At 46.2% G+C, this 13,780-nt stretch overlaps 2 protein-coding genes across 5 annotated transcripts in view; one reads left to right on the forward strand and one right to left on the reverse strand.

Annotated features, from left to right (window-relative positions):
• The window catches only part of tspan4b (tetraspanin 4b), a 14,536-nt gene extending 7,596 nt beyond the window's left edge, over positions 1-6,940 (forward strand). Inside the window, exons 5-9 of one of the 2 annotated variants that reach the window (XR_013936978.1) lie at positions 695-790; positions 2,275-2,388; positions 3,740-3,823; positions 5,640-6,318; positions 6,455-6,473. Coding sequence is in view for 1 of the 2 variants with exons in the window: in XM_080511690.1 (XP_080367816.1) it covers positions 695-790; positions 2,275-2,388; positions 3,740-3,823; positions 5,640-5,708 (363 nt within the window). In the remaining variant the exon portion in view is untranslated. Of the gene's footprint in view, positions 1-694; positions 791-2,274; positions 2,389-3,739; positions 3,824-5,639 lie in introns of both variants that reach the window. The other variant, XM_080511690.1, reaches the window with a different exon arrangement.
• A 2,939-nt stretch (positions 6,941-9,879) lies between these two features.
• Positions 9,880-13,363, reverse strand: bcl2l12 (BCL2 like 12). 3 transcript variants are annotated; one of them, XM_080511607.1, is made up of 6 exons: positions 13,129-13,363; positions 12,863-13,061; positions 12,301-12,529; positions 12,061-12,165; positions 11,858-11,931; positions 9,880-11,200 (listed from the first exon to the last, which is right to left on the reverse strand). In XM_080511607.1, the coding sequence occupies exons 1-6, from the start codon at positions 13,296-13,298 to the stop codon at positions 10,892-10,894; spliced, it is 1,086 nt and encodes a 361-aa protein (XP_080367733.1). In that variant the 5' UTR covers positions 13,299-13,363; the 3' UTR covers positions 9,880-10,891. The 3 variants fall into 3 exon arrangements, with proteins under 3 accessions (XP_080367733.1, XP_080367732.1, XP_080367731.1); XM_080511606.1 differs by having other exon boundaries at positions 9,880-10,859; positions 10,937-11,200; positions 11,858-12,165; XM_080511605.1 differs by having other exon boundaries at positions 11,858-12,165.
• Between the last annotated feature and the right edge of the window lie 417 nt (positions 13,364-13,780).

Below are 13,780 nucleotides of genomic sequence, written 5' to 3' on the forward strand. Positions count from 1 at the left end.
TTGAAAGTCAACATGTTTATGTTGAAACTCAACATGTTTATATTGAAACTCAACATGTTTATATTGAAAGTCAACATGTTTATATTGAAACTCAACATGTTTATGTTTAAACTCAACATGTTTATATTGAAACTCAACATGTTTATGATGAAAGTCAACATGTTTATATTGAAAGTCAACATGTTTATGATGAAAGTCAACATGTTTATATTGAAAGTCAACATGTTTATGATGAAAGTCAACATGTTTATGATGAAAGTCAACATGTTTATATTGAAAGTCACATGTTTATGATGAAACTCAACATGTTTATGTTGAAACTCAACATGTTTATGATGAAAGTCAACATGTTTATATTGAAAGTCAACATGTTTATGATGAAAGTCAATATGTTTATGATGAAAGTCAACATGTTTATATTGAAAGTCAACATGTTTATGATGAAAGTCAACATGTTTATATTGAAAGTCAACATGTTTATGATGAAAGTCAACATGTTTATGATGAAAGTCAGCATGTTTATATTGAAAGTCAACATGTTTATATTGAAAGTCAACATGTTTATGATGAAAGTCAACATGTTTATGTTTGAAACTCAACATGTTTATATTTCTGCTGCCACAACGGAGGACCTGAGCGTGTTTGTAGTCTGAGGACAGTCTTTATACTTCCCTTCTTCTCTCTCTTTCCTCAGCTGGACTCAAAAGCACAAAACGATTTAAAAGAAGGGATGAAGATTTACAGCTCAGACCCTGGACTGAAGAAATCCTGGGATAATGTTCAGAAGATGGTGAGTTTGTCCCGAGGAGCTGCTTCCTGTTCCTCCTGCAGTGAATGAAGGAATCTGCACTTTGCTTTACAAAACAAACGATATTTTGAAGTCCAAGCTGATTTACGTTCAGACTCTTTCACTGAAGCAGTGACTCACAAACCATCAATTCCAGTTGTGGTTGTAGAAACAAACTCGCGTCGTTTTCACGTCGTCTGTAATAAAGGACGACACATCCTGCGTCTGAATGCCGGCTGCAGCTCAGATTCAACCACGTCTGTTATTTCGACGTGTTCAGCGAAGCAGGTTGTTTCAGGGACGGTCAGACACAATTACAACTTTATAGCCTCACTTGACTGACAGAAGGAGTTTTATATTTCACTGTAAACACTAAACACGACAATAAACTCCTTCTACTCTTTGACTCAACTCACCGGAGGGAGTTTGTCTTCTTCAGGGTTTCACTCTGTACTTTACTTGTTCACTGCACTTTGGCTGCCCTGAAGTTCTCTTAACAATGATGAAGGATCATGCAGTGGTTAGCGCTTGCTAACAGCCCACAGTGAGGAGGTTGTGGGTTCAAATCCAGCCGGGCCTTTCTGTGTGCAGTTTGCATGTTCTCTCATATGGGTTTGTGTGTGTGTGTGTGTGTGTGTGTGTGTGTGTGTGTGTGTGTGTGTTGTGTGTGTGTGTGTGTGTGTGTGTGTGTGTGTGTGTGTGTGTGTGTGTGTGTGTGTGTGTGTGTGTGTGTGTGTGTGTGTGTGTGTGTGTGTGTGTGTGTGTGTGTGATGGTCACCTGCCCAGGTGAACCTCCAGCGGCCCTGAACTGATCAGCAGTACAGAAGCTTGGATTAGATTGAAACGTATGAAAATAACAAAATACCACCAGATGTAGAAATGACAGTCTGTAAGCAGCACATGAAGATTTCATGTATGTTTTAAAATACATTGACCTTTTCCTCTTATATTAGTATAATAGTAGTATCTTCGTTGTGATATAGAAAAGAATATTAATATTATAGCATAATATATTTGTAGCAAAGTATAATGGAAATGTTCATATTGCATGAACTTGTAATTATTATTTAACTGGAGACAGTTTCATACATCAATGTTTCTCTTAACCATATTTTTAGGACTGAAAGGCACAGAGTTGTTTTTTTCCCTTTATTATTATTGTCATTATCATCATTATGATACTATGTTAAAAGCATTTTGGAATTTCACTGCTTTTGAAATACTTACGCATAAAATGTGTTTGTGTATGTTATTTAATTTCTTTGATATTTTTCAAAGTTTCAAAGAAGTTCTGTTCTACTATGGGTTGAAGGGTTTTTTTCTCCATGGACATTCGTAGTGTGAATCAATGTTACTGAAGCGTGTGAATGTTCAGTCGGACTCAGTTCAGATTCTTTCCTCCATCCTGGAACGACGAACCAAACCTGTTTGTGCCTCTTCAACATTGCAGCAGGAATGTGTGAGTGTCTCTGTCCACGTGTGTCCAGTTCAAGTGCTGCGGCGTGACCAACAAGACGGACTGGTTCCAGGTGCTGAACGGGACGCTGCCGGCGTCCTGCTGCTCCGGGGGGGGCGGCCACTGTGAGGACGGCTGGACGGAGGTGGCTTCACCACACACTTCCACCAATGTAGTGCTGACTGCCTCCACTGGGGCACTGCTGAGATCCACCGATGCTCAAGCTGTTACCACTGAGTAACTAATACACCTTTAAGTACTCTAACCTGTTGATGAGGGTGGATCTAGATCTCTAACGTAGAAGAAATTCCTCACTATTGGAGCTGTAAGACATTAATCCTCTTCAACTCAAGGTTTTTATAAAGCGCCAAATACAAGTCAGTCACTGAGTTTCTCAGTGTTTGATGAAAACATGAGAACTGAACTGAGTTTCTCAGTGTTTGATGAAACATGAGAACTGAACCTGTTGAGAGAAAACCAACGTGAGCAGCAGCCGTGGAAAGGAAGTGTCCCTTTTGAGAGGCAGGCTGAGGGGTGGAGGTCTGTGTTGGTCCAGACGGGCTGAGAGGACAGGAAGAGAGAGACAGAGGATCCAGACTGGCCCAGGCCGGACCGGGTTAGGAGGATCCAGACTGGCCCAGGCCGGACCGGGTTCAGGGAACCCAAACCGAGGCCACGTTTACTGTTGGGATGCGGTCTCTGAGGCTCGGGTGGCGATGAACCAGCAGGAGGCGCTGGTTCTCTGACTGACAGTTTATTTTAAAGTAAATGAGTTGAACAGGAACGGAAGTGAGAATGAAAACCTTCACTTTGATCCCGAGGGACCCGGGTTGGTCGTCCAGGAGAACACAAACTACTTCCTGTAGGATTTTAGAAATAAAGCGAAGAGGGGATATTGGCCATATCTTGCTGAAACACCTGGGTCAAGGGTGGGTTTTTTTTAAAGAGTTTTAACAACAGCAACCTTCTCCAATCTTGTTTTGAGAGAAAAGTTGATCTGATCTTGGAGTAAAAAGTATTTAAACAGTTTAGTAGGGATTAGATCTGACAGACATGTTGGTTTGGAGAGTAGGTGAATGGTTTTTAATATTAACTGTCACATTTACAATAAATAATCAATAATAATGTTAATATCTTAGTACTTCCTTCATTTATTATTAGTCAAAAGCCAATTTTTGATTGACTGATCAGATCCTGTAATCCCACTTTGTACCACACGGTGGTGTAGTGAGCAGTAATACATCTATGATATATGTGCAGCCCGAATAAATATTCTCTCAATCTGAATCAGTATTGCATGAATGCAGGTCACTTCATATTCAGCATGGACGGATCAATTTGTGAAATTAATTACTTTAAAAAATAAGCTAGCATTGATTTCACTGTTTTGAAGGTTTGTGTTCTTCCAGAGTGACTGGACCTCCACAGACTGGTTTGAATGTATGAAGTTGGACGTGTGCGTGACCTTGCGTGACCTTGCTGACCTTGTGTTGCAGCCTTGCTACCAGAAGGCCCGCCAGTGGCTGCTGGACAACATCCCGTCGGTGCTGGTGTTTGGCGTCTGCATCGGAGTCGTTCAGGTCGCTGGCTGGATTCCTCCTCCATGTTTCTGTAGCTCACGTTACTGTGTCGCATGTTTTCCACAACGTTGTCTGGCTGAGAACAACAGACCTGAGATTATTCTAGTTCACACACGTTTTTAGACCAGAACCTTGTCACCAGGTTGGTTCTTGTCTTCCAACGCTCACGGTTTCACTTGTGGAGAGAATCTGAGGGTGGAACTTCATCCCTTTTTTAACGCACATCTCCGTCCATGTAGTCAGAAAGATGTGGAGAAGTTCTACTTGAACAAGGCGTCTGAAATGATGCAGTTTGACACGTCAAGCATAGAACAGCCTTCAGGACACGAAACGTCTGAGAACCACTGAGGCCAGCGCGGTTCAACTGTTCACTGCTATTTTCCTGGCTGTCAAGACAACGTATTAAGGTCCAGGGTTGCCAGATTGGACAGTTTTCTGCCCAACTGGGTTATTTTTGTTTACGTCAGGTGGGGAAAAACATCGATCTGGTTCACGGTCCATGCCACCTGGTGGTTTGGTTTGGCTGGTGTTTGTTGGAACGGGCGGTTCTAAGTTGTGATTGGGCTGGAAACTGTCAATCTGATCTGGCAACACTGCTAAGGTCTATTCTGGTTTAGCGTGTACATAAGATCATATTGTCTTGTTGCCGTGCATTGTGGGTAACAGCTGACTCATCATATAGTTTATACTTTCTTTTCCTCCACTTAGTAACGCTTCAATTCAGCGGGTCGTCCCGTCGGATCGGAGTTCTAATATACACGTCATTAAAACACGTGTTGGTGCTTCTAATATACACTTCATTAAAACACGTGTTGGTGCTTCTAATAGACACTTCATTAAAACACGTGTTGGTGTTTCTAATATACACTTCATTAAAACACGTGTTGGTGCTTCTAATATACACTTCATTAAAACACGTGTTGGTGTTTCTAATATACACTTCATTAAAACACGTGTTGGTGCTTCTAATATACACTTCATTAAAACACGTGTTGGTGCTTCTAATATACACTTCATTAAAACACGTGTTGGTGCTTCTAATATACACTTCATTAAAACACGTGTTGGTGTTTCTAATATACACTTCATTAAAACACGTGTTGGTGCTTCTAATATACACTTCATTAAAACACGTGTTGGTGTTTCTAATATACACTTCATTAAAACACGTGTTGGTGCTTCTAATATACACTTCATTAAAACACGTGTTGGTGTTTCTAATATACACTTCATTAAAACACGTGTTGGTGCTTCTAATATACACTTCATTAAAACACGTGTTGGTGTTTCTAATATACACTTCATTAAAACACGTGTTGGTGTTTCTAATATACACTTCATTAAAACACGTGTTGGTGTTTCTAATATACACTTCATTAAAACACGTGTTGGTGTTTCTAATATACACTTCATTAAAACACGTGTTGGTGTTTCTAATATAACGCAGCTCGTTCTGCTGTGGACGAGCTGAAAACGTAAACACAAACATCCACCGAGTCCAACGACTGGACAGAAAAACAAACAACTGATAGAAAATTAAAAAGTCTCTCGGTCCAGTCCAAAGTGAACTTTTCAGCTTTTTGTAGTATTTTCTTCATTATTCTAAAAAACGTGTAACTATTGTGTGTAACTATTGTGTGTAACTATTGTGTGTAACTAATGTGTGTAACTAGTGTGTGTAACTATTGTGTGTAACTATTGTGTGTAACTAATGTGTGTAACTAATGTGTGTAACTAGTGTGTGTAACTATTGTGTGTAACTATTGTGTGTAACTAATGTGTGTAACTATTGTGTGTAACTATTGTGTGTCCTCAGATCTTGGCTCTGGTCTTCTCCATGCTGATGTACTGTCAGATTCTCTGTGCTGAGAAACGTGTGGAATGACCAGGTCTCTCCTCTGAAGCCCCCCCAGCCTAGACCCTGAAGCCCCCCAGCCTGGACTCTGTAGCCCCCCCCAGTCTGGGCCCTGAAGCCCCCAGTCTGGACCCTGAAGCCCCCCCAGCCTGGACCCTGAAGCTCCCCCAGTCTGGACTCTGTAGCCCCCCCAGCCTGGACCCTGAAGCCCCCCCCGCCTGGACCCTGAAGCTCCCCCAGTCTGGACTCTGTAGCCCCCCCAGCCTGGACTCTGTAGCCCCCCCAGTCTGGGCCCTGAAGCCCCCAATCTGGACCCTCAAGCCACCCCCATTGTAGACCTTGAAGCCCCCAGTCTGGACCATAAAGCCCCCCAGTCTGGACCCTGAAGCCCCCCCAGCCTGGACTCTGTAGCCCCCCCAGTCTGGGCCCTGAAGCCCCCAGTCTGGACCCTCAAGCCACCCCCATTGTAGACCTTGAAGCCCCCAGCCTGGACTCTGTAGCCCCCCCAGTCTGGACCCTGAAGCCCCCCCAGCCTGGACTCTGTACCCCCCCAGTCTGGGCCCTGAAGCCCCCAGTCTGGACCCTGAAGCCCCCCAGTCTGGACCCTAAAGCCTCCCAGTCTGGACCCTGAAGCCCCCCAGTTTGGACCTTGGAGCCCCCCCAGCCTGGACCCTGAAGCCCCCCCAGTCTGGGGCCTGAAGCCCCCAGTCTGGACCCTGAAGCCCCCCCAGCCTGGACTCTGTAGCCCCCCCCAGTCTGGGCCCTGAAGCCCCCAGTCTGGACCCTCAAGCCACCCCCATTGTGGACCCTGAAGCCCCCAGTCTGGACCACAAAGCCCCCCAGTCTGGACCCTGAAGCCCCCATTCTGGACCTTGGAGCCCCCCAGTGTGGACCTTGGAGCCCCCCAGTGTGGACCTTGGAGCCCCCCAGGCTTCACAAGTCCCTGTCACGGCCCAGTTGGAGTTTGAATTGGAACGTCTGGTGAAAACCAGGTCCAGATGGAGACGCAGCTAAAAGCTAAAAGCTAAAAGCTAAAAGCTAAAATTCAATCCACTTGGTTTGTTTCACTTCACTTTGATTTCACACTTGAAACTTAAAGTTTGTGTTCATTTTGTACGTTTTTTGTTTCTTTCACAATTCTTCAATTGTTTCTGATTTGTTGATCATTACAATTTGTTCTTTGCTGGAATGAGGAAATGTTCCCGTTGTAACCACTACATGTTGCTCAGTTACCAAATTAAATCACATTCCATTCAGTTCAAGGCTGCTTACAAAGTGTGTTTATGTTTTGGTATCTTGGATGTGAAACTGAGCAAATAGTGGAATGTTCCCAAATAAAACGAAAGGTCTATCCAACAGGAAGCGATCACATCTCATCAGAGAACTTCATCACACTTCCAGAGGCTCAGAACTCCTGAAGTGAAACCTAAAATACTTTCAGAAAGGTGGAGAACGCTGCGCAGCAGAAGTGGAGATATGTTCTGAATCATTACGTTAAGTTATGGAACATTATGCAACGTTACGTTATGGATCGTTATGGATCGTTATGGAACGTTAAGTTATGGAACATTATGCAACGTTACGTTATGGATCGTTATGGATCGTTATGGAACGTTAAGTTATGGAACATTATGCAACGTTACGTTATGGAACGTTATGGAACGTTATGGAACATTATGCAACGTTACGTTATGGATCGTTATGGAACGTTATGGAACGTTAAGTTATGGATCGTTATGGAACGTTATGGAACGTTAAGTTATGGAACATTATGCAACGTTACGTTATGGATCGTTATGGAACGTTAAGTTATGGATCGTTATGGAACGTTAAGTTATGGATCATTATGGAACGTTATGGAACGTTAAGTTATGGAACATTATGCAACGTTACGTTATGGATCGTTATGGAACGTTAAGTTATGGAACATTATGCAACGTTACGTTATGGATCGTTATGGAACGTTATGGAACGTTAAGTTATGGAACATTATGCAACGTTACGTTATGGATCGTTATGGAACGTTATGGAACGTTAAGTTATGGAACATTATGCAACGTTACGTTATGGAACGTTATGGAACGTTATGGAACGTTAAGTTATGGAACATTATGCAACGTTACGTTATGGATCGTTATGGAACGTTATGGAACGTTAAGTTATGGAACATTATGCAACGTTACGTTATGGATCGTTATGGAACGTTATGGAACGTTAAGTTATGGAACATTATGCAACGTTACGTTATGGATCGTTATGGAACGTTATGGAACGTTAAGTTATGGAACATTATGCAACGTTACGCTATGGATCGTTATGGAACGTTAAGTTATGGAACATTATGCAACGTTACGTTATGGATCGTTATGGAACGTTATGGAACATTATGCAACGTTACGTTATGGATCGTTATGGAACGTTATGGAACATTATGCAACGTTACGCTATGGAACGTTATGGAACGTTAAGTTATGGAACATTATGCAACGTTACGTTATGGATCGTTATGGAACGTTATGGATCGTTATGGAACGTTATGGATCGTTATGGAACGTTAAGTTATGGATCGTTATGGAATGTTATGGAACGTTAAGTTATGGAACATTATGCAACGTTACGCTATGGATCGTTATGGAACGTTATGGATCGTTATGGAACGTTAAGTTATGGATCGTTATGGAATGTTATGGATCGTTATGCAACGTTACGTTATGGATCGTTATGGAACGTTATGGAACGTTAAGTTATGGATCGTTATGGAACGTTAAGTTATGGATCGTTATGGAACGTTATGGATCATTATGCAACGTTACGTTATGGATCGTTATGGAACGTTAAGTTATGGAACATTACAGGTCGTTATGGAACGTTGGATCGCGCACGAACGTGAGCCGGAGTGGAGCACGACCACAATCAAGACCCTAACCCTTGGTCCTTTGGGAGCATGTCCTTCATGTCCTTCATGTCCTTCATGTCCTTCGATGACACACGTTCTCTCATGCTGATTCACCACGTTGAAGTTCCACACGTCCCGCCGGTGCATCAAGCATAAAACAGCCTTTCCTCTTCTTCTGGTGGCCCGAGCTGGTTCTAGATTGTCTGGTCCACGTGTCTTCTGATGGGGGAGTGCGTTTGCTTTGAACTCACAATGATTTCATTGAGCCCATACTCTGGAACTCGGCTCCGCAGCCCATCGTGTGAAACGACAGACTTTTGGACGAGAATGGAACTGATTGCTCAATCATGAGAAACTCAATAAAACAAGGTTCCACTGAGACTAGAAGTCAGATTAGACCTTTAACCCCTGATGTGTTCAAGGACAACCACAATCATAATTCAGAACGGTTTTAATCAGTTAACACTTTTTGTTCCTCATCTGATCCTTCATCCACAGAAACATGTAAACAAGAATAAATAGCTATAAATAATACAATAAAATGTTTGTACCCCTTTTACCGTCGTGCAATTCAGGGAGTCCAAACGTTCGTCATGTTCAGAATTTTAAATACATGTATGGACTAGAACATACGTTTCACTTCAGTAAACATTCAAAGTTCAAAAGGAGTTAGTGTTCAGGGCTGAAGGCTGAGCCTCATGGAAAACCTCCAACCGTCTGCGTGTTCAAACTAGACAAACCATGGTGTGGAGCTGAGCTGGGCTGGGCTGAGCTGAGCTGAGCTGGGCTGAGCTGAGCAGGGCTGAGCTGGGCTGAGCTGAGCTGAGCTGAGCTGAGCTGAGCTGAGCTGAGCTGAGCTGAGCTGGGCTGGGCTGGGCTGGGCTGGGCTGGGCTGGGCTGGGCTGAGCTGAGCTGATCTGGGCTGGGCTGGGCTGAGCTGAGCTGAGCTGAGCTGAGCTGGGCTGAGCTGAGCTGAGCTGAGCTGAGCTGGGCTGAGCTGAGCTGAGCTGAGCTGAGCTGGGCTGAGCTGGGCTGAGCTGGGCTGAGCTGAGCTGGGCTGGGCTGAGCTGAGCTGGGCTGAGCTGAGCTGGGCTGAGCTGGGCTGAGCTGGGCTGGGCTGGGCTGAGCTGGGCTGGGCTGGGCTGAGCTGAGCTGAGCTGAGCTGAGCTGGGCTGAGCTGGGCTGAGCTGAGCTGAGCTGGGCTGAGCTGAGCTGGGCTGAGCTGAGCTGGGCTGGGCTGAGCTGAGCTGAGCTGAGCTGGGCTGAGCTGAGCTGAGCTGAGCTGAGCTGAGCTGAGCTGGGCTGAGCTGAGCTGGGCTGAGCTGAGCTGGGCTGAGCTGGGCTGGGCTGGGCTGAGCTGAGCTGGGCTGAGCTGGGCTGAGCCGAGCGGAGCTGCGCCGAGCTGAGCTGAGCCGAGCTGGGCTGAGCTGAGCTGGGCTGAGCTGAGCTGGGCTGAGCTGAGCTGAGCTGGGCTGGGCTGGGCTGAGCTGAGCCGAGCTGAGCTGGGCTAAGCTGAGCTGAGCTGAGCTGAGCTGAGCTGAGCCGAGCTGAGCCGAGCTGAGCTGAGCTAAGTGGGAGTAGCATACTGAGTTGGTGTGCTCATGAATCCAGTTGTATTCCTACACTGGAGGACCTGATGGAGAACACTTGAATGAAGAGAACAGACTGGCGACCTCACGGAGGGGTAGGGTTAGGCTCACCCTACCTTTAAGTGCAAAGTAGGAGGATTTCAATCCCACCAACTGTACGTCCAGTCTCCAGCTGCTGACGCTCAGGTTCCAACGCAAATCAAACAGTGTTGGTACAAGTCCGTGTTGCTTACAGGTTCTGGCACTCAAGTTTAAAAGGAAAATGGTGAAAAGGTAGTGGGGAAAAGAAGAGGCCAACAAGCTCCCTGCTGCTCTACTGGACCAGACAGAGAATCTCCACCGGCTCCTTCCATTCCAGACCTCGGGCTCGGAGGAAACCACACAGTTTGAGGAGAAAAAGCTTATCTAAGGCCTGTTTACACCCAAACCTCCCGTTTCTCACCGTTTAAACTGGAGGATGTTGTTGTGAACGGGGCTTATATGTAGCCAACGCTCAGTGTGATTGGCTGAACTTCATCTTCTTCTTCTTCATCTGACAGTCTCGGTTCAACGAGACAGTCAGATTCCGCTCTTCTTCTTCTTCTTCTTCGTCTTCTTCGTCTTCGTCTTCTTGTGTCAACTCAAAGTTCAGTGTTGGAAGGTAGAAGCACCCTGAAGTCAGTCGTACTCCACCGGCTCCTCCAGCACCGCGTTCTCCTGTGGATCAGAGGAAAGTCTTCACATCTGAGTCAACAACACATGAACTCCACCCGTATGAGGACGCAGCAGCTCACCCATCCCCCGTTGCGTTTGAGCCACGGTGCAAAGTTCTCCATGTAGCACTCGGCGTAGCCTTGCATGCGCTGCGTCCCTGTGGCCGTCACGATGCGCCGCGACACCTCCATGGTGACGGCCATTCTCCGCAGGGTGGGGCTGGCTGCCGGCGGCAGGGCCGGGACCTCCAGCGCCTGGCTGCTGCTGAACGTGTCCAGAAGTTTGGCGAAGGACGGGTAGGACAGGCGAGCCAGGCTGGTTCGCAGGAAGGGGTCGGACTGGATCTGGGAGAAAACTCACGATGTTCAGAGAACATCCCACTCTGGTTCTTTTGTGTGCACCTCATACAATGTAAAGACTCTCGGGGGTCCGGCTGGGGAACCTGCTGGGCGCTTCTGGAAGTAGAAACCAGAATGACGCCGCACACAAGGTGGAGAGAATTTGGTCTTTTACCAGCTTCATGGCCGCGTATCGAGCTCTTCATCCAAAACCTGCAGAACTAAACCTGTTGTACGTGATATTTGTTGGTACGTTGAAACAAATTGTATAAATCGTGAATATGCTGGTCGTCGAGTGGATTACTACGTCTGCCAAGGACATAATAAAATCACTGGCGCATATTTGTCTGTTTGTATGTCTGTTAGCAAGACTACGTCAAAACTACTGCACAGGTTTTGTCCATTTTCACCACAGACACAAGATTCCATTACAGTTTGAAGGTGATTCGGATCCCGATCCTAGATCCAGATTTCATTTTATGGGCTTTTAAGATTACGTCAAAATGACATGACAGATTTTCACCAAAGGTTGAAGACATCAGAAACCTGACTGCTCTTGTTCAAACGGCTCTCGCAGTGCTGCTTCTGATTGGCTGACCTCAAGACCTCCGTAGAAATGAAAACGCAGTAAAGAACCAAAGCTCACGATGACGCAGCTCCTACCTTGTTGTTGATGGCGTCTCCCTCCAGGGCCAGGACCTGAACCAGCTGCTGCACCACCGCCTCCTTGTGCCCTGCTGCACAAGACCCAGGAACCTTGCTGTGTGTGTGTGTGTGTGTGTGTGTGTGTGTGTGTGTGTGTGTGTGTGTGTGTGTGTGTGTGTGTGTGTGTGTGTGTGTGTGTGTGTGTGTGTGTGTGTGTGTACCTGGCGATGGCTGTGGTGACGGACTCAGCCTCTTCAGACTGGTGGACTTCTGGGCGATCTTCTCCAGCTTCTCTGCCACCTCGTGGTAGAACTCTGGAGGACGGTCTGCAGGAGGACAGGAGGACGGGAGGACGGGAGGACGGGAGGACGGGAGTCAGAGCGTCTCGGTACGAACAGGAAGGGGTTTTACTGATGACTTTAATTCTGGAGCTGAAGGTTTGAAGCGAGATCAGAGCTTACTGGGAGAGCAGACCGGCTGCATGCTCTTGGTCTCTTTGTCTATCGCCAGTGTGGACGGCCTCAGAGGGACAGACCCATGGTCCTTCTTGTCCTTCTCCTTCTCTTTCTCCAGCCTCAATCTGAAGATTCTAGAAATCCTTTTTCTGAACTTCTTCTGACTGCGCTTCCTCTGCTGCTTCTTGTCGCTCTCGTCGTCTTCTGATGTGGACGAGGGCGATTTCAGGTCGTCCTGGGGACAGTAGACAAAGCTTCTAGTTGACCTGTTCTGCCTTGTTCTGCTGGTTCCTCCACAGTCCAAAACACACTGGTGAGGTGAACTGGTGGTCCTGAGACGTCCACAGCACTGAATGTGGGTGTGTGAGGTTGTCTGTCTCTCTGTTTGTCCTGAGATGGACAGGTGGACTGGTCCTGGGTTAAACAACATGAAACCTCTAAAACTGAAGCTTTGTTTTAAGACACATTCTGGAAATGATCATTTCCGACTATTTCCACAAAACATACAAACCCAATGTAAAAGCTAAAAAAGACCACATGAAGACGCTGCCGTCGTTCAGTTACTTACTTCTGATTGGTCCCTGAGGTGTGACGGCTTCATCTTGCCGTCTCTGTCCAACGAGCCTTTGGCGTCTTTGGCGGAGCGTCGCGAGTTGTTTCGAAGAGGAAGCTGCTTTATCAGGTCTTTAAAGCTCATCTTCTTCTCGTCTGCTGAGCTCACGTCTTCATCGTCCCTCTGGTCTGCAGCTCTGGCCGGAGGCCCGGCGCTAGAAAGACAATGCCCTCAGTCCTGGTCCAAGTGAGACCAAAGACCACAGAGGAAATGCTGGGTACCTGTACTTGCTGTGGTCGCTGTAGGCTCCGCCCACCCTGCCGGGCCGGTCCTGCAGGGGGACGGACACCGTCCGATGGAGGAAAGCTTGTAGGACCAGATGAGTCTCAGCCTTGAACTCCATCAGGGAGACGGAGGAGACGGAGGACACGGAGGAGCGGTCTGCAGCCATCTCAAACCTGAGGAGGGGACAGAAGGAGTTGACGACTTCTAAAACCGTCTACCAGTCAGTTCTTGATCCGGAGCTCCGGTTCAGGGAAGGAACAGTTTCTCTCTGGAACGAAACAGAGCAGGACGAAGTTAAACTGAGGTCTACGTCCATTTTGTTTGGTCTACGTCCAATTTGTTTGGTCTACGTCCATTTTGTTTAGTCTACGTCCATTTTGTTTGGTCAACGTCCATTTTGTTTGGTCTACGTCCATTTTGTTTGGTCTACGTCCATTTTGTTTGGTCTACGTCCCTTTTGTTTGGTCTACGTCCATTTTGTTTGGTCTACGTCCATTTTGTTTGGTCTACGTCCATTTTGTTTGGCCCCTTTACTATTTACTCCCTCAACATTTTCAACAAAACACTTAAATCAGTATGAAAGCAGCAATAACTTGGTGTGCTGCACTTTACACTTTTTAACTGAAAAATCACAGTGAAATAAGTGGG

Source organism: Blennius ocellaris, assembly GCF_963422515.1.
Source record: "Blennius ocellaris genome assembly, chromosome: 16".
Taxonomy (NCBI): Eukaryota; Metazoa; Chordata; class Actinopteri; order Blenniiformes; family Blenniidae; genus Blennius; species Blennius ocellaris.

Coding starts and splice junctions, on each gene's coding strand:
- bcl2l12 (XM_080511605.1), bottom strand. CDS start 13,298: ATGGCTGCAGACCGCTCCTCCGTGTCCTCCGTCTCCTCCGTCTCCCTG. Junction 12,530..12,862: donor ACCTCAGGGACCAATCAGAA/GTAAGTAACTGA, acceptor TACTGTCCCCAG/GACGACCTGAAATCGCCCTC. Junction 12,166..12,300: donor GCAGCCGGTCTGCTCTCCCA/GTAAGCTCTGAT, acceptor GTCCTCCTGCAG/ACCGTCCTCCAGAGTTCTAC.